The 19,455-nt window shown below is 33.6% G+C and overlaps 2 protein-coding genes across 9 annotated transcripts in view; one reads left to right on the top strand and one right to left on the bottom strand.

Moving 5' to 3' along the window:
* LOC752126 (cadherin EGF LAG seven-pass G-type receptor 2) overlaps positions 1-9,722 on the top strand; it is a 77,861-nt gene extending 68,139 nt beyond the window's left edge. For 5 of the 8 annotated variants that reach the window (XM_030972732.1, XM_030972731.1, XM_030972726.1 and 2 more), the window contains 5 exons: positions 716-763; positions 1,253-1,414; positions 2,023-2,233; positions 4,962-4,979; positions 6,273-9,722. In XM_030972732.1, coding sequence (XP_030828592.1) covers positions 716-763; positions 1,253-1,414; positions 2,023-2,233; positions 4,962-4,979; positions 6,273-6,303 — 470 coding nt within the window. In that variant the 3' untranslated portion in view covers positions 6,304-9,722. Of the gene's footprint in view, positions 1-715; positions 764-1,252; positions 1,415-2,022; positions 2,234-4,403; positions 4,655-4,961; positions 4,980-6,272 lie in introns of those variants that run through there. The other 3 variants (XM_030972729.1, XM_030972727.1, XM_030972728.1) reach the window with 3 other exon arrangements.
* A 126-nt stretch (positions 9,723-9,848) lies between these two features.
* On the bottom strand, positions 9,849-17,772 carry LOC583776 (protein SEC13 homolog). Its single transcript, XM_783670.5, has 9 exons — positions 17,677-17,772; positions 16,547-16,591; positions 15,850-15,965; positions 15,166-15,317; positions 14,498-14,628; positions 13,727-13,860; positions 13,114-13,294; positions 12,705-12,791; positions 9,849-12,164 (listed from the first exon to the last, which is right to left on the bottom strand). Exons 1-9 carry the CDS (start codon positions 17,677-17,679, stop codon positions 12,036-12,038), a joined length of 978 nt encoding a protein of 325 aa, XP_788763.1. The 5' UTR covers positions 17,680-17,772; the 3' UTR covers positions 9,849-12,035.
* Between the last annotated feature and the right edge of the window lie 1,683 nt (positions 17,773-19,455).

Raw genomic sequence — 19,455 nt, 5'->3', positions numbered from 1 at the left:
AAAATATGAATTTTTAAAAAGTTGTAAAAAGATTTATTTCATTTCAAAATCTTGTATGATATGTTCACATTGAAATTGGAAAGTGTGAAGACTGGTTTACATAATAAAAATAATAATAATAAAAACGTTACTTATAAAGCGCTTACCACTGAAGTCTCTAAGCGCTATACACACAAAATAGACTGATATACAATTACATCTTATACAAAACTAAAAATGCAAATAGACATACAAATTACAATACATATGGAATACACGTCAAAGTGAACAGAGTTAATTAATCATCAAACGCAATTTTGAATAAATGTGTCTTGAGACTAGTTTTGAATAGGTTAACAGTTTGACAGTGGCCAACTTTGTGCTTTTCTGTTTCATTGCTGTAACAAATGGCAATATACATTTCTTCTTTATATATATATATTTATTTAGTAAGACCTTATATATATATATATATATATATATATATAATATATATATATATATATATATATATATATATATATATATATATATATATATATATATATATATATATATATATTTATATATATTTAGACCAAATTGAACAAGCTACACAGATGATTGAGTAATTTGAATAAAAAAAGTCAGTGTGCACCTCTTATATGTATATCACACGTGGCAGTAATGGGACTTGTTTGCATTGTAATTTGTATGAGCTTGCTTTTTGAGATGGGTCTTATTTTTCTCATTGCAGATAATATTCCTCAAACTGTGATAGCACCGGTCCATAGTACACCTAAAGGTAAGTGTATTCCAATGGTTTGATAGTGATGACGGTAATGTGACGATTGATAATGCTAATGATAATGATATTGTGATAATATGGTGACTATGATTGTATTAGTAATGTAAGTGATGATGATGATGATGATGATGTTAGAAATGATACATTAGTGAATGCAATGATGATGATGATATTGATTGTGATATAGTGATAATGGTAAAATGATTATATCAGTTATGAAGAGAAAGCTTAATTTGATGATAAATGTATTATGTAATAAACTGTGATTGTCAGGATTTCCACTTTATTAAGTAAGGATTGTCAGTGATGGGTTAGCATGGTCTTTTAGAGTTCTCTAAAATAAAAACTTTTACAATTCAGACTTTATTTGTGCTTCAAGTATTTATTTCTTCATTTTATGTAGCATTATGTTTTTAATTCATTTCAATATCTCTGATTTTATAATTTTGTTATATGAGTTCACCTGTTTCTTTACCTTTTGTGCAGTAAAACCTTCACCAGAAATGCTTCACAAGAAAATCTATTCTGGGGATATCTTAACAAGTGATAATGAGACGCGACATAGAGCAGAGCTCAAGATATTAGATCCTAAACTCCCTCCCCCAGAGAGTGATAGAGAGGGGAGCCAATACAGTGGCAGTGTGTCAGGTTAGTCATAACATCAGCTCAGAACACTTTATATGTAACCTATACTTTGAAAAACTCTTGAGGTTATACCAATTAATAGAATTTTGCCTTGTGAAATTTTTGTGAAAGTTTGACAAAACAGTCAAATGATTAAAAAAAGGGTAGAAACTTTCATTATAGATCACCAAAGTTATTGTTTCCCTTCATTTTTTCATATACATGTACTGTAAACATGTAATATAATAAATACATACTCACTGGTTATAAAGCTAGAGAAAGTTACACTTAAAGAATGCCAGATTAATCTGTGTCCAGGTATTGATAAAAGGAAAAAGCTAAAGAATTCTTTTCATTTTCCCTCTCACAGCATTTAAGCAACAATGTTTTCTTTGATTGTGCAATACATTTTTGGCAAGACTTTTTTTTATCTTGATATTTGCTGCATATCTTTAAAATTGATTTCATTTTATTTGAAAGTCTCAGAATTCATTATATTTTTCCTGCCTTCATATTCTAAAATATTACATCATTATTGTTTGCCGAGTTAGTAATTCATGTTACCATTAGTTAAACTCCACCTTCATGTGTATACCATATCCTCTCCACCCACCCATCCACCCACCCTACAGGAAGCCGGACACACCTACCAGCTGTCTCCCAGCGTCCAGACATCCTGCCCTTGAAGGGTATCATGAAGACCCCTGGTAGCTCCCACAAGGGCTCACCCAACACCTCTAGCAGCTCACATAGTAGCCTGGCCAAGATTCCGGCCGATGTCATCGGACACCAGGACAAGCTGACCGTCCGACCCGCTGGCGGTCAGGGCGACAACGATTCAGAGTGCGTGCCTGTCACTGATCTTTAAATTGTCTCTTTCTAGTTTCTATTTCAAAATCAATCTCTGTCTTGATCACTTTATAAGCCCTACTTCTCAACTTCAGGTTTGTTTACATATGCTGAGTAAGCTGCAATGGTAGAGTGTACTACATGAATAACAACCCATGGCAGCAGCAGCGGCATATGTGGACAAACCTTAAATACCTTTTTGACTTGTGAGGAATAGTACTTTGACCTTGAGTAGGATCCTGACAACTCTTTTGGGGCTTCATCCAGATCTTACGATGTAGGAAGTGTAGTGAAAGGTTGTTGCACATAATTACATATCCAGATTGAAAAGGTCATGAGTTCTCTTTAGCAAGGATCAAAACCCTTTACCCACAAATTTTAAGTTGAAGAAGCTCTACCTGTCTATATGATGAATCAAAGGAATTTTAATAGACATATATGTTGTATATTAAATGCATAGTACTCCCAACACTTTCACATCTTTGGTATCTAGATTACAAGTACTTCAACTTAATAAGTTTTATTCATATAATAATTGAATCCTTTAACATGCTGCTTTGTAAAGGACTCATAAATGAAACAACATGCTGAATAGTTACGACTCGTAAATACCCCAAAATATGATGGCAGGAAAAGGGATTAGCATACAATGTTGGCACTTGATATTTTGCCTCAAGATAAGAATTTTATGGAATAAATCCAGTTCTATCATCTTTAATGGAAGGGATTAGCCCAGTTAATTGATGCCTTAGACCATTCAGCCATCAATTTGAATGTTGTTGAGGGAGAAGGGAATGAAGAAGGCAAGACGGGCGGATGTAAATAAGACTTTTGAGCAGAAGGGTATATAAAGAGGCAGTGTGTGGACAAGGAGGAGTGTATTATACTACCGGTAGTATGATGGAAAGAAACAAAATATTATGATGTGTAATTACAGAGGATGTCTTGTTTTTTAAGTGTGTGTGTTTGTGCTGTTACTATTCAGTCATTTACATGCTCTGTGTACTTACAACATTTTCAATTGAACATATTTATAGATGGGTTTGATTTAAGTTTTTGACGGCTTGATAATGAACTATTGATTATTAATTTATGGTGCTTTAATGACAAATTTGAAATGTTGAATCAACAACCTACATGTATTGCAAAAAACAAATTGTAAAAAAGAAAAAGAAAGAAACGTGACAATGTGTTGTGGTTTGGTGTCATTGTGAAATTTGTGACTGCTACATTTTTGAAGATATATATTGTATACATGTTGAAACTATGAATGAAATGAAAGATACACAGCACATTAGCTTTCACAGCGAAATACATCTGAATTGTCTCATTTAATTCTCTAACTCTGTCACCGACTAGAATCTGTTGTATCAATTATTATACCTCAATCGTGTACTAGAGGCATGAACTACATCTGTCTACTACTATGAATATTGCCTGTGTATTGTGATGTTTTGTAACAGTGATTTTTGTGATCTTGTATCAAAGTGCACTATAACCAATGTTTTCAGAGACGTAAAAGAGAATTCTTTACTATTTCTCCAATGCACCACTCTTTGTGCAATATCTAAGTGATTAATATTCATAGGCATTAAGGCAAATTGCAACTCATGACATCTACACATATGTTTTAAACTGTATAACTGCCCTGGATTGAAGAATGTAGTGTAATATGCAGAAAGCCACGTTAACTGCACTTTTAGGGGACTGGCAATTACTGACTTTCAAAGCAAATGAAAGATAAGCCCTGGGGAAGCTCCATCAGGGGGAAATGTGTTCTTGTGCCACCTAGCACATATTTTAGATCAAGAAAGGTACCTGAAAAGTGTGGTAACTGTTTTCTTTTGCCTAGAAATATTTTCCACTTGTGCCCTCCTCCCCAGCAACAGAAACTTGGATCCACTACTGACACCTACTTAATAAAGTTACCCATCTTTCTCATTCACAATTTTTTTGTTTTTATGCAAATTAAAAGAGAATATCATATCAGGTAGACTCTATGGGGTTCATCACACAAAAAAACAAAACATGTATGTTAGGATGGTACATAAACACAGGGAATGTAAGTTGTGACAAAATGCTAGTAGCAAAACAAAATTTATTCCTGAGCATTAAACCATTTTACTAATTACAGTTGCCTCTGTCTGTTTCTCTTTTCTAATAGAGAGAAATGAACTGTCTGCTTATAAACAGTTAAGTCAGGGTGCAGTTTTATCAAATCACTTGCATGTAGCCCCTTGTATCCTACCCCATTACACATGTATGTATGCCTGAAAGCTTGTTGATACACCCCAAGGCACAGAATAGTATCAATGTTTTCATTCCTACCCTGCAACTTGCTATCTTATAATTAACAAGTACTACATATTATCTTTTCTTGAAATAGTTCTGTGAAAGGTATTTTTATTTTGTGAAAAATCTAAATATTTGTTTTCTCTTTAAAGAAAAATAAAAAGATTATTGTCATCAATTAAATTCATCATGATCATCATCACAACTCAAAGGAAGTTACAAAGAGCAACGCTCCCTCCCCCCCCCCCATCTCCTTTTTAATTTTAATCTGCAGTTTCTTTGATACCAGTGAGACTTGGTTATTTCCTAATATTGATTATTGCATTTTTAATTATGTTATCCTGTGCCTTTTAATATTTGAAAGTGTTAATCACAGCATGATTTGACCTTTGTTTTGTTTTTGTTCCTTTTGTTCTCATTATTTCTCCAGTTATGTTGATATAACATCGTAAGTAGCATAGGGATATTCCCCTTGACATACTAACTCAATTAATTGCGCATCATTTGAGGGTGTAGTTTGCAGATAAAATGATTTTTTTTTTCTTTTTTTTTATAGTTTGCAGTGGTATTCATTGGGTTTGCAATTCATTCTTATGATAGATATTTGGGAGGAATATATTTTTTCTTTCTGTCATTGATTTTGGTGAGCTTTTTCTTTATTCATTTTGCAGTTTTGCCTTCCTAATCTATTCTTTTTATTGGAACTCAAAGTTGAATGTATAACTTGATGAAATATCATCTTGAAAATTTTGCAATCATTAAGGTCCATGAAAAAAATGGTTTGTGGCAAGGTTTATGGCCAGTTGGAATTATTCCTGACAATGCACCATCTCAGCTTCTCTACTATTTTCCTTATAAATGACTTGCATGGAAGTATTTTTGAGGTTTAATAATTACAGCCTAGTTTTCTTCACTATTTTAATACAAGACAGAGCATAAGTAATAATATCATTTAAAGGTTAATTGTGTTCAAATTTTGAATTTCTCATTCTTTAAACAATATTTTGCTGTGCATTTTTTTCTTTTGTAATGAGCCCTAAATTAACACTTCATATTTAAATCAGATAGTGTTTGTTTGTTTAATTACCTATGCTGTTCTCTGGTGTGCTAATGAGAAGCTATGGATGACATGTAGAACACAATTCATTCGCCATATTTTTTAATTAATTTAATATCTGAAGGAATAGTTATGCACTTCACCCTGCTACACTGTAAGTTATACAAAAGTACATGAACTCTCAAATTCTATTTAAGGATTTAGTTTGTCTTTTGTAATCTGTACAATGTGATGGAAACCTGTACATGGTTTACAAGCACTTCAATTGCAAGCTACTTGTATATTAAGGCCAAACTTCTTTTTGTAATAGACAATGTTATCTCATATTCATTCCATCAACATTATTTTGTGCATGCTGCAGCCTTTCACTACTTAACAAAGCATAAATGCATCTTCTTCAATATTATCTACTCAAGAAGACAATAAACATACTCTTCCAGCATATGAAATTTAAAAAAATCATCAGTCCTTATCTATTGTAAAAAAAAAAAAAGACAAATAAATTGAGGCCTATACCTCAAATATTCTTTGTTTTGTTATTGTATTTAAAGCTTTTTCATTTTGATTTTTGTTTCCATTTCGTTATGTTTGCATGATTATTATTTGTATTTATAAGTTTATTTTTGTTTTTTGTCTTTCCTTATTTTACCCCTTCCCCTCCCTCCCTCCCTTCCCCCTAAACAGTGGTGGCAGCAGCAACGAGACATCTGTATGACAGTAGTAACCGCTGACAAACCGCAGTTGATGGAGTATACAATTTTCAACCAACGAGGGGGCTATTGCAAATCTACTTGTACAGATAGGCTAATTTAGAAGTTCCGAACCGAGGACAAACTGGAATATTTTAATCGAGAGTGAATCACTCTTGAAAGTTAATATCAAAGTGTACAGTTTTCTTACTTGTGTATTTAGCCTGTATTTGCTCAAATATAACTGTTGTAAACCATGTGCAAATGATGTCTATATGAAATGCATGTAAATTGTACTATGATAAGGATAAGTGGCATTGAATATTTTTTAAATGTCACGTATCGAAAGATTTTGTTTGTTTCTTTCAAGAGGGTGTCTATGATTTGATCTGAAATCTTTTGATATTTGAATGAATTTAATGAGTAATTTATTAAGATATATTGATTTCTCTAAATGTATGCTTTTTTGATAGTACGAAATGAAATAACCATGTCCATCAAATTTCTGACAAGTACATGACGTGATATGTAAATTATTTGTACAGTACTAGTTAAGAAAAGTTCTCTTAATGTAAGAAGTACAAGTTGATGATGAGGAAAGACCTTTCTGCCACATGTAAATTGATTCAAGTTAATCATCTGTCTTGTGTACCATACCACATGAGAATCAATGAAAGCAAAATAACATAGTGACCGAATTTGAGAACCATGGCCGAGTTCTGCCACTTCATGGCGTGATCATCATCAATGATTCAGTGTTTTTTTAATAGAAAGAATGTGCACAGCTTTGGTTGTGTTGAGAATATCAAGCCTCGAAATGTCAACAAAGGCAGGTCTGTCAAAAAACATAAAAATGTAATTATCCAATAAAATAATCAGTGATGCAAATAAGTTGATGTTATCTATACAGTTTAATGATTATTTCATCCATCATAATTCAGTGATGTTTTACTCTTGCAATGCTTGTACAAAATTGATTTCTTTTAAAATGTGTGTGTTTCTTCAAAATCACTGCTAAGCAGCATTTTCTTTGATTTTTGTCTGTCTTTATTGTTTTTATTTATTATTACTATTTTTGCTATAAACATTCTTATGTAATCATGTGTGTTTGAACTAGGTATGAATTATTGCACTAGCTACCATGATAATTATCATTTTGTTGTATAAAATGCCTTGCCATGTTTAAAGTATTTGTATATTTTGGTTAGCACATTTCTTAAATAGATATATTGATTTCCTAATGTTGAAAGCGATGGAAGAGACAGTTTCAGATATAGCTAGATCTTCAGGAGTTTCTAGCACTCCTGATTTGTGTAATTATATAACTCCATGTAGCTTATTTCTCCAGTTGAAGTTTATTTTTTAGATGGATAGAACAAATATTCACCTTACCCTGTATTCACAACTATGGAAATGATTTGTATAAATTTGTATTATTTTTGCATGAAAAATGGCCAAAGACTTCCTATTTTAAGGCAATAGACCATTTAATAATGCCAGCACAGCTGTAAAAAAAATAGAACCAAATGTCCCTTGTGTCACCTTTATTGATGTCTGATTTGCATAATTCCAGAAAGCTGCATGTGATGCAGAATTGCACAAGAATGAATATGAATCTGTGAAATAATTTTCTGTTGGTTGTTCTGTATTCATGGTGTCGGGGGGACTACTAATATGGTCTTCCCTTTCTGAAATTTCTTAGATGCCAAACCACTTTTTGGCGGAAATTAACAACCAGACTTTCTGCAGTAACATAATGAAACTGTGAAAGAGCCATAATAGGTAGGACACGTTTTAGGTGACAGATACAAAACAGGGAATGTTGGACGTATTACAGTGCCTGTATTCACTCTGTACTTAAATATAAGGTCACAATTATTTCATCTCTGTTTACTCTTTAAATTTCAGCGACGTTTTTACCACTTAGTCTCTACTGTGTGAAATATTTCTTCAGAATTGATCATTATTTGTTGCAATTCTACCTTTTTTCTTTTGTTTGTATATGGTCGTGCTACGACTTTTGAGTTTTGATACCTTGTGCTGTGTAACAGATTACTAAATAATTAATGGTACTAAGATTTCCTCTTTCAAAATACAATGATCATGATGTGTACTTATATTTGGTACATGTGCTTGTAAATATTGGTTTTAAATGAATGTATTGTAAATGTCAAGAAATATTTGTATTCTATGTGCAGATGTTATAGCATCGGCTGCATTTTGTAAGATAAAAGAAAGATGCTTAAATGTATAAGTCACAAGACACCTAATGGAGGACGAATACTGTATGACACTGAATTTGAAGAAGACAATATTTGATAATGGAGAATAAGAAATTGAATAGTCAATAGAACAGTTTTCAAATCTTTATTATTTGCATTTGAATATGAATTTTGTTTGTATTTCTCTTTTGTCATTTTAAATGCTTGAATTGATTTAATACTTGAATGTAATTTGTGATTTCTTCTGAAAATATGATTTGAATTATGCAATTTTGTTATCTTCCATTCAAAATGACTCAGTGAGCATCCAAGTTAGGCTTCCTGCATTTCATTCTTTCTTTCTTTATGTTCTTATTTGTTACATTTTTGCCCAGAAAATAAGTTTGATGTCAATGTTTGTATTCATTAGAAGTTAATAAGTTAAGTAGCAAGACATCACTGTAAGAATTAAATAGATATCTTCTGTTCAGACTCAGAAGGGTGTTAGCTCATGTACACATATTTAATTCCCTTCGACTCCAAGCAGACCATATCTTTCTCTTTTTTCTCTCTCTCTCTCTCTCTTCACCATGCACAAGCATAGATTTGCACATTTAGATAGGGGAGTTGATAAAGATAATTATAGATAGACAGGTAAGATTTAAACACCACTTTCTTCCTTTTAAAAGATAGTAACTGAAGGCCCTTGCACATTGCAAAGAATAATTTGGCATACGATTTGTTTTTGTTTACAGATTGTAGCCATTTATCCTTCTCTGTATAGTAAAATTGAAAACCTTATCATTTGAAGATGATTGTCATCTTTCTTCCTTCTCATTCTTCTTCCATTAAGAAATTTAAAGAAAAGCAACACTTTGGTCAGCCTTTATGAGCACCTGTTTTTAATACTGTTATAATGTGTGTCTTAAAAATATGACTGATGTTTTCACAAGACAATGATCATTGGATTAACATTTCTTGTTGAATTTAAGTTTAACCAATGTTGTGTCTTAAGAAGAGAAATGACTTTGTATTCCTTGTGTTGATCATAAACCCTGTAGAAAACTGACTAGCTAACCAATGACTGTACACTGTGCTCTTGTAGTCTCTATGGAAGATATGTTCAAATGTAGTCACTTCTTTTTGGACTGTCGGTTGTTCACTTGTCTTGCTTAGCTTGCTGTAGATGTAAGATAAAAAAACTGAGAATTAAAAAATGCAGTCATTCTTGTCAAAAATTGAAATATACCATTCCCATTGTTTGTTTTTCTTGTACGAGTCTTGTGGTGAAGTTTTTTTTTTACAAAGTCTTTGTCATCTCTCCTTAATTGGAAATTAAAGAAAATCTACATCACACATCAAATAATTGTATTTACAAATATGTATTTATTCTGCATGTACTTAATAATGGTCACTAGGAAAGGTCAAATTAAATCAAAATAACAAAGAAATATGGGAACAATTCATACTCAGCTGGCAATACAATACACATCCTATGAATAGACTTGCAATACTTGTCATATAGCTGTTTTTCACCAACATTTAGAGACCTGAATTTCATTCTTCCAAACTGAGTAACAGTGTATGAACAAAGTGTAGTGTACAACCGAAACTAAAAAAACAAATATATGTTTAGAGAGATTTAGGAAAACATACATCCCATATTTAAGCAAATTTAAAGGAATTATACATAATTGTCTGATACAGACGCATAAATATATTTCTTAAAGGCAACAAAGAAGAAAGAAAAAGAAACGAAGACCAAAAAGTCTGTTATGAATTATTATTTATATGCTTGATATTTTAAAAGGACTCCTCATAATTCATAATTATAAATTCAAAATATACTTAACACCGTTGGAAACACTTTCAAACTGTATTCAAACGGAATGTATGCTGAAAAACGAGCATAAGTTACCTCAAATGAGAGGTCATACTTCTCTCAAACTTGAATTTGCCACAGGAAAAAGTGAATGGCAAGAAATATGAGAATTCTTTCATTAATATATTGGTTTTAAATGACTAATTTATACCTCTTTAACAGCTTAGGAGAAATTGAAATATGTTAAAAAATTATGTGGTTACATAAATAAATACAAGCACTTTAATCCATCTGAGGTCTTCATTTTTAGAATATATGGCACCATAGTGTCAAAAGTAGTCAAAATTGGACAATATGTTACAAGAGTATCTGAAGATTTGTATTCAAATTTACTTTATAAGAAACAACCTTGACATAATTCATAAAGACAAAAGCATAACATTTTACCATCAGGCAGAAGGAGTACAACCCAAGTCTGGAGTCCTGAGACTATTTGACAGGCTATCATAAATGAGGATCTATCGGACCATTACAGATAATGTAATATTTTAAACATTTTAAAAGAATCTATATTTCGTAGAGCATTATTAAGATCTAACACAGAGTGAAATTCTATTGTATAAAAAGAAACGAACAATACAAAGAATAAATGACAAACGACAAAGAGAACAGACATCAATGGCAGGGCTAAAGGGCATTAACTGCACTATTGTTTGTACAATGTATACTGCATTAGTGCCCTTTAAGCTCTGACATAATAAAACATCGATTGAGAACAAGAAGGTAATAAATTCAACAGTCTTTGCATCTTACATGGCCAAGAAATACCTTAAAGTGATTTAAGTTTAATTCTTCTAGATTTTTTATATCCACATGTATTTTCAGAAAAAGCTTCTATTAATTGAATAGCATTTATTTTTTCAAGCAGCTCAAGGTTTGACACAACTGCAAAGGTGGTGTCAATGATTTGAACATGGTTTCAGATAACAATTTAATTTCTTAACCTTTAGTCATAGCTCTAGGGTTTAACCTCTTTGAGATGAATGTACCATCACTGATTTCTTTCATATCACATACGACATTAGAAAACTACCAGGTAATGGTTTCCATTAATCTTGGTGGCATGTAAAATTTATACTTTCACCAAACAACTAAACCTCTTGAGAGGGTCAGTTCGATTTGAAGGTAATAAGCATGTAAATCCTATAACCTTGAACTTATCCCTACAACCAGTGATCAAATTGAACGATAAAATGATTTTTACAACAGAAGCCACTTAAAAGTCACCATGAATGTGCATTATCATCATTACATTCGAGTGTGTATATCTTATGATGACATATTAGTGGTTTAGCACCATATTGAACCTATCCCTCAATTTTGATGTTCATCTTCATGACAATACCTTTTGAGAACCATCTCTTCTTGTTCTCAACCGATTACTGTATAAGCCAATATTTTCATGACTAGACTATTCCTCAGATGACGGAGAAACATATATTTACACTAGATCTTCTGTTTATGGTAATCAGCACATGCTACTTACAATACATGTTCGCACCTGCAATGCAAGCTCATTTTAAATTTCTTTTTTTCCTTCTGCATATACATTGTCCATTTATTTATGTCTTGTTGAATTCACAATCCTACAACGATTTGTGAAATTCAAGCAAATGAATTCCTCATGAAAATAATGGCTTATACAATATTGATCTTATCTACAAAGCGATTATTTTCATTGTTCAGGTTGTGGCTCTGTAGCTGTAATGGCCGGTGATTGGGTGGTTTGAGATTGACCTTCTCCCTTGTTGACATCGCTTACACACACCCACTGGCCCTCTAAGGATTCCTTCCATAAGCTCACCTGTGCCGTGCAAGGATAGAAACAATGTATTATTTTCATTAATAGACCAGTTTGGAGTATTAATTACAAATAAAGTATTCACAGATCTTTAAGAATGGAAAGATGCCACTTTGTACATTTTGAATGACCACTTCTTTAAAAATATATAAATTATTGTGCTGAACTAATGTCCCACTATTTAAATCACAATGATACTTTACAATTTTTCACACAAAGTACCTATCCCAATCATAAAAACAAAGCTGGCCAATTTGGAAACTTATCACAGCTGCACATTTCTTTGTATAAAGAGATGGGAAAGTAGCTTACAAGAAAAGTGCTTTACTGCCAAACATTGTTTTTGTTTTCAATTTGTTTTAACTTCATCTCTAATAAGATTGATCATGGATTAACTTTTTCAGTTCAAGGTATTATATTCTGGTTGCCACATCAGAGCTCAAAAATACTTTGGCCATTGCCCTAATGGTATTTGGAGTTGCACTAACTCCAAATAGACAATATCTTCAACACTGAAGCTCATTGCATTCACCTGTGTCTTACCTTATTATCTCCCCCTGATACTGCCAGAATGTTACCAGTCACTGACCAGCTTACATGCCACACAACGTCACTAAATTTATTCAAAATCTGAAAATAGAAAATTAAAAAACGTTTGTTATACCTGTAAACAACATATAATCCATTAAAAAAAGACAAAGAATTGAATATATTGTTTTGTATTGTGAATAATTTGTAAAATCTCATACATTTTCAACAGTTTCTTCCATTGCAAAGAGGAGAATGCCTACGTTACTTATAGGGTGTAACCACTTTTCACTCTTCTGTAACTACTATGCTATTTTAGAAAAACTACTCTTTTTAGAGAAAACATTGTATTAAAAAACTAAACTCATAAATGGGAGAGGAGAACTATGACCTTTAGAGAGTGCTAAGTGTCTGAAGAACTCACCTTGGGTGTCCATGTACTGCCGGTGCCTTCATCGTTGGTCCAGATGATAACCCTACAGTCCTGTGAGCAGGTTGCTATGACACTGTGAGGAAGACCAATAGAGGGCGCCCATGCAACGTCTCGTACCCAGTCACTGTGTGCCTCCAGTACATGCTCATCCTTCCACTCCCCATTCTCCTCCCTGCATCATGCCAATTAATATTGTTTTACATATCAAGAATTGAAAGACATACTCTATGATTGTGCGGAACAAAATAAAGCTTACATTATACATTTGCATGCTGCAAGTTGTAACTATTTAAAAGATAACAAATCTCAAAGTCTGAAATAGAATAGCAGAAAAATTACACCACAAACTTTAAGTATAGGAGTCCGCAGCTGAACATATTGAATGTATGTGTGTGTGTGTGCGATTGGGTTTTTACAAACATATATCAGCTATGATTATTTACACACGAGGACAGACCTTTAACTTCAACATCTAAAAGGCATGACTCAGTTTCTAACTGCAGTCCACCAGAGTCAGTTTGTAGGCGCAAAAATGAGTTTACTAAGTAAATGCACCCTTAGACAAACACACTTCTCCCTATAAATTGTAATACAATAGACTTACTTCCAGACTTTGACAAGATTATCGCATCCTCCAGTCACAAAGCGTCTGACAAGGTTTGGTTTCTGACCAGTGGGAGGTTCAATGAGAGAGCCAGGCTCTACAGCTGGAGCCCAACTCACTGAATTACAACCAATCTGAAATATAGGCAAGTCAATTTAATGGTCATAATAATAAAATAATAATAATAGCCTAAAATAGTCCACTCCAAATTTTAATAAACCGAAACGGAAATTCTTTTTGCCCAATTGATCAGTATCAGTAAAAATACAATATATAATTTATTTCCTTATCATTTTTAATTGATCTGGAAAGAAATATTTCATGATAGGCAAATAATGTGACAGAGCCTGCTCTTGGCAAATGACAAAATACTTTTTGCATACAACATTTCACTCCAAAATCCAATGACTTTAAATGGGAAAGCGCATACACATCTTTAAGATAAATATATATATGTTCGCTTATGGCTCGCCTAATTGCCTTGCTCTATATTAAACTGCATGTACTATGTAGCCATGTATTACATGGTGTAACAGTAACAATTTTCAAAAAAGATCAACGAAAGAGGAAGATCCTGACAAGACAGGAAACAGGTAGATAGAGAAACATGTCAAGACAAATCTAAAGAAAGTCACAAATATACACACTGACAACGACATAAAGAGAGGAGAGAAAGAGAGAGAGAAAGGGAAAGAGTGAGAGAGAAAGAGAGAACAAGATATATATATATATATAGACAATGAAAAAGAAAAAAGAAATGATCAGTCTTACAGCATGAGCATCCTTGACCTTCTGTGAATCCCATTTGCCATCATTGTGTGTAAGGACCGAGACTGATCCATCAGATGAGGCTGCAGCCAAGACTAGACCAAACTCGCTAGGAGCCCACTGTACAGAGTTTACTGTGTAAATGAAAGAATGTATCCAAGTTGTTACACATTAGAATTATCCACTCAACAAGAAGATGTGCCCCTCTCATGGGCTGGTGGCAAATTATGCCCAAGAATAGAGCAATACAACGGGTGTTTGGACTCAAAAGATCTTCATTTATTCTTCTAGCAACAGCGGTCTATCATGAAATCTATATTCATGGAAGATATTTCCTGCCTATTTTATTGAAGAAACAGATTTGTAAAGACAGTTTTCACTGTCTAGATTCTATTTATGCCAATTTTTGGAAAAGGTGGTGGCTCGAAAGATGATAGTTTTGTATTGCGTATGGGGCAGAATCCTGATTTCAAACCTGTCAATATTTCCTCTGAAAAAACACCTCATCATCATCATTTAATAAACGCAATCACAATCAAAATTCCAAGCACTTTTCAAGACTGCATTCTAAACAAAAGACCTTTTCATGGTAAAAGTAAAAGACTGGTAAAAAAAAAAGAAGCTAATTTTTGTATAGCCCTGTATAGTTGAAGTAGGTGTGGATCTCTAACCTGATGATTCATGGTTGCCGTACTCATAGAGTTTATCCCAAGCACCATTGGTTTCTTTCCAGATGATCACTTTCCGATCATAGGAGCAGGAAGCCAGGATGTTGCCGTACATGGGATGGGCCCAAGCCACCTGCCAAACTGGACCTTCATGACTGCAAAGACAGAAAAATGTACACAAATAACATTTTTACTTCTGCAGAGTATAAAGCCTTTTTAAATATGATTAACATGGTACCTACCTGAAAAGCAATAGTTGCAGCAAAAGAAACAAAGAAGGGCCTTAGCCACCAGCCATGCTAACCCTTCATGATAGCATGGGCAGCGAAATGTGGACATGAAGCATTTTTTACTTTGCAGATTGATTTCCTTTTGCTAATTGGATTTTAAAGTCAGGAAAGCAAGGACTTCCAAACAATGATCACCTTTAAAAAAATCTTCCTAGGCAACGATTGTATTTCACAATATTATTTTCTCTTACTACACAGGTAATATCCAGCTGCCTCCAATTATCTGATTATAATACAATAATTCAAGCTGACATACCTTTTCAAGAATTACTTTTGTATGATTTACCTTTTCATCATATAATATTCTCTTACCACACACATATTTTACAGTTATTTCCTGTGATACAAATCCTTACACAAATCTAAGTATGATATGATAATGATTCAATCTACATACCCCCTCAGATTGGCAACAAGTGTCTGTTGTCCTCCCTTCACATCAAAGATCTTGACGGATCTGTCCGATGAACACGTTGCAAGCCTAATGCCATAGTAGTCCATCTGAGCATCATGCTAAAGATTCAAATAAATGAAAAGAGTAAAATATGAGTAGAGTAAAATAATTTCAGTCAATTTTCCGGAAAAGATAAACAGACAGTTTCTCAAATTTTCTGTGATGTTTTAACCAATCTTTACTCAATAAAAGGATAAGGTAAGAATTCTTGGTAGATTTTTGTGTCAATTCGGTATATAAAAGGGATGTCGACTGCTTTAATATTTGAGGACTGGCTGTTTCTATACTGGCTAATGGGAAAGTCGGCGCGCCGCCCACCCAGGCGCACCTCGGGGTGATAGCAGCGGATGCAACTTCCCCTTGAGCGTATAAAAACAGCCAGTCATCTCGTAGCAGTCGATATCTCTATAATATAAAATGACAACTTTTCTAATCAATAATATAACACTGGTTAAAGGCTAATAGTACAAAGAAGAAATTTAGTTGAATTCTAATACCAAATGCATCTTGTACATAAGCCTCCTAAGTCCTAATACATGTGTGCACATCTATACTGTCACCTGTTCCATAATGAAAGCTACTACTGGCTAAAATACAGAATACTGTTATATAATATTGAAAGATGTAAAAAATAACTTACAATCATATCTTCATGAGCAGTATCCACAGTACTGATTACAGAAACCTGGGAGAGAAAAAGGAAAGGAATAATGAAAACAAGTTAATTAAATTTAAATTGGCATTGAAAATGGGAAGACAAAAAAAAAACAATACACTCTACTTTTAAAGTTCAAAGAAAATTAATTATGCACAAACAGTAAAATAGACATTGACCACAATATGATCGACAAAAGCGTTTTTTTACCAGGGTGTAGCACATTATAATTGTTCATCTAAACATGAAATATCATCATAAGGAAAGCACATATTTTCCAAATCTAAAATAGTTCATGCTCAACATTGCCCCTACCGCAAATACAATGTTCGCAATGAGATCAGCAATCACACACAAACTGCATTGTGTAACCTCCCCTCACTAACCCATACGATGTACTTCAGTCTTTGTATACAGACGCAGTCTCGCCAGAACACCAAAAACATACACCAATACTATAGATCTAGGCCTATAAAAAAAATGAAGCTGATTTACTTGGGCTTTCTCAATTGTCATGGAAGTGCTGATTTTATCTGCAGTGAATTATTTCTAGTGAATTATTTCTAGTGAATTATGTACAGTGCCCGGCCCATTGGTGTTTGGAAATCAATAGAGGGTGTCTTAACATTTTTTCTTACATACTAACTATACCAATGCTGCTATGAGCGCTATCATGACCATTTGCAAATTAAAAATGTTGACCGACTTGCCATTTTTATTTAGATCTAGTCTAGCCTTAATAATATTTTCAAGTTTTTGGCTGGCAAACAATGCCACTAATATCCACGAAGGTAGAAACCACATCGGATAATTGGTTTTACAACAAACCCTTACATTGTCACACAAATCCAGCATCTTTTACCATAATTAGTTCATAATTGCCTTCAACTGATAAATGCCAGTGAACATTACAAAGTCAATGAATTTACATTCTACATTCACGAAGAGCTTTTGACCACACTATACGCAGCACATGGGACTGTTCAAGAAATAGTTGATCAAGATGGAGCGGTTTTTGTTATAAAATACGACAAAGTAATGATATCAAAGTTTTAGAATATTAAGGATATACATTTATTAAATCAATGCGATAAAAATCAATTCAAAATTCTTACCATCTTGCCAGGAAATCTACTATTTATTTCGGAAAAGCTAAAGCGACGTGGCGACCGGTGACAATTTTCTAGAATTGCATGTAGTCTTTGGTTCAGAGTTTGCTTGACTGATGAGGGACTGATAACTGAAAATTAATGCAAATTAAATGACCGATTCAAGCTTGGCATGAGTAAAACAGTAAATAAGTACTATTATTCGATTATATTTACATATATTAATATCAATTTGTATCATGAAGATCTTTGTCTACGGTCATAGAGAGTTATGATGGTTGAAGAAACTTTAAATCTAAAAACGTGTCTGTAATTGTAGACAATACAAAAGTTATCCCTATTTCAATATCACGTTTTCATTTTGACAAGTCAATATCATGGACTTTTATACCAAACATACAAAATCGATAATATGGTAAAGGGGTAACTGGGAATCGAACCCATTATCTTTGCATTGTAACTGACTTAAAAATACCAAATTCGATTCAGTTATACATAGTCAGGGGCGGCGATTTCTCAGTTTCATAACCGGGGAGGAGGGGGTGGGGGCGAAATACGAGGAACGAGGGAGCATAATATAGTAAACGAGAGGGGCGAAGGTGACGGAAGTGACTAACCCCTCACAGGCTTTTGAAGTTTGTTTAATTGAACAATGACATTCCTTAGCAAAACTATAGTATAAAAACAAGCACTATTTTTTTGACACTTTACTTTTACTTTGCCAGTAATAATTATTGTGCCGTCCAAAGCGTTGTAAATATTTAGTAGGTACATTTTAGTATAAGTAGGGAGCTTGGGCATGGATGGGATTTCAGAATGTGAGTGAAACATTAAAGTGTTGAAAATTAGTCATGTAATAAAGGACCTTGACTTAATGTTTTTTTAGAATGTGAATGCACCATTTCCTTTTAGGCGACAATATTTTTATTACCAGGCAGGGAGGGAATCCTTTAAAGAGCATGCGGGTATTCGTTTTTGTAGCAATGATCTATTTTCTTGCAAACATAATAGTGTAAACTGTGCTAACATGATACTGACGGAATACAGATTTTCTACAATATTTACTTGTATATTTTGAAGGATATTATGCGAGGGAGTGTAAAAGAATAGGCTGGGTCTTACGTGTCATTTCAAGTGAGGAAAACAATTTCAAGACATTTAAAAAAATGTTAGGAAATGAAAATGAAAATAATACAATTTGCAAAACCAATAGGATATAATATAATGCATTAGTTTCAAATACATGTATTAAGGACTTGGGCGCAATCGGGAACCACTACGCTGTCGGGGCCGGCTCAGCTAGTTTTTTTTTTCTCCCCCTCCCCCCTCCTCCGCCGTTTTTACCTATATGCTCTCCCGTCATAATATTTCTACACATATTTATGAAATATAAGATATAAATATTTATGTAAACATTATATGCATAGGTTCACGGCCCAGGCGCGTAGCCAGGGCCCCCAACCCCCCCTCCCCCCCCCCCCCAAAAAAGAGAGAAAAAAAGAAGAAAGGAAGAGGACGTAGGAAGAAAAAGGATTAAGAGTCGAGAACGGTACAACGAATCGTCTTCTTTCTCTAATAATTTAATGAAACGTCAAAGCTTCCGCGCTTCGCGCGGGAGGGGGTGGGGAGAACTGAATTCAGATAAGGATTAAGAGTCGAGAACGGTACAACGAATTCGTCTTCTTTCTCTAATAATTTATGAAACGTCAATGATTCCGCGCTTCGCGCGGGAGCGAGGAAACTGAATTCAGACAAGGACTAAGAGTCGATCGAGAATCGTACAAA

This window comes from Strongylocentrotus purpuratus, unplaced genomic scaffold (assembly GCF_000002235.5).
Source record: "Strongylocentrotus purpuratus isolate Spur 01 unplaced genomic scaffold, Spur_5.0 spur5_scaffold_6, whole genome shotgun sequence".
In the NCBI taxonomy this organism is placed as follows: Eukaryota; Metazoa; Echinodermata; class Echinoidea; order Camarodonta; family Strongylocentrotidae; genus Strongylocentrotus; species Strongylocentrotus purpuratus.
Note: the sequence above shows the minus strand (reverse complement) of the source record. Positions and strands in the feature narration are given on the sequence as shown.

Excerpts from the sequence above, each read along its gene's own strand:
- LOC583776 (XM_783670.5), bottom strand. Across the intron at positions 15,966-16,546 it reads CTGCTCATGAAGATATGATT|CATGATGCTCAGATGGACTA; the intron begins GTAAGTTATTTT and ends TTGAATCTTTAG. Across the intron at positions 15,318-15,849 it reads CTTGTTGCCAATCTGAGGGG|TCATGAAGGTCCAGTTTGGC; the intron begins GTATGTAGATTG and ends CTGTCTTTGCAG.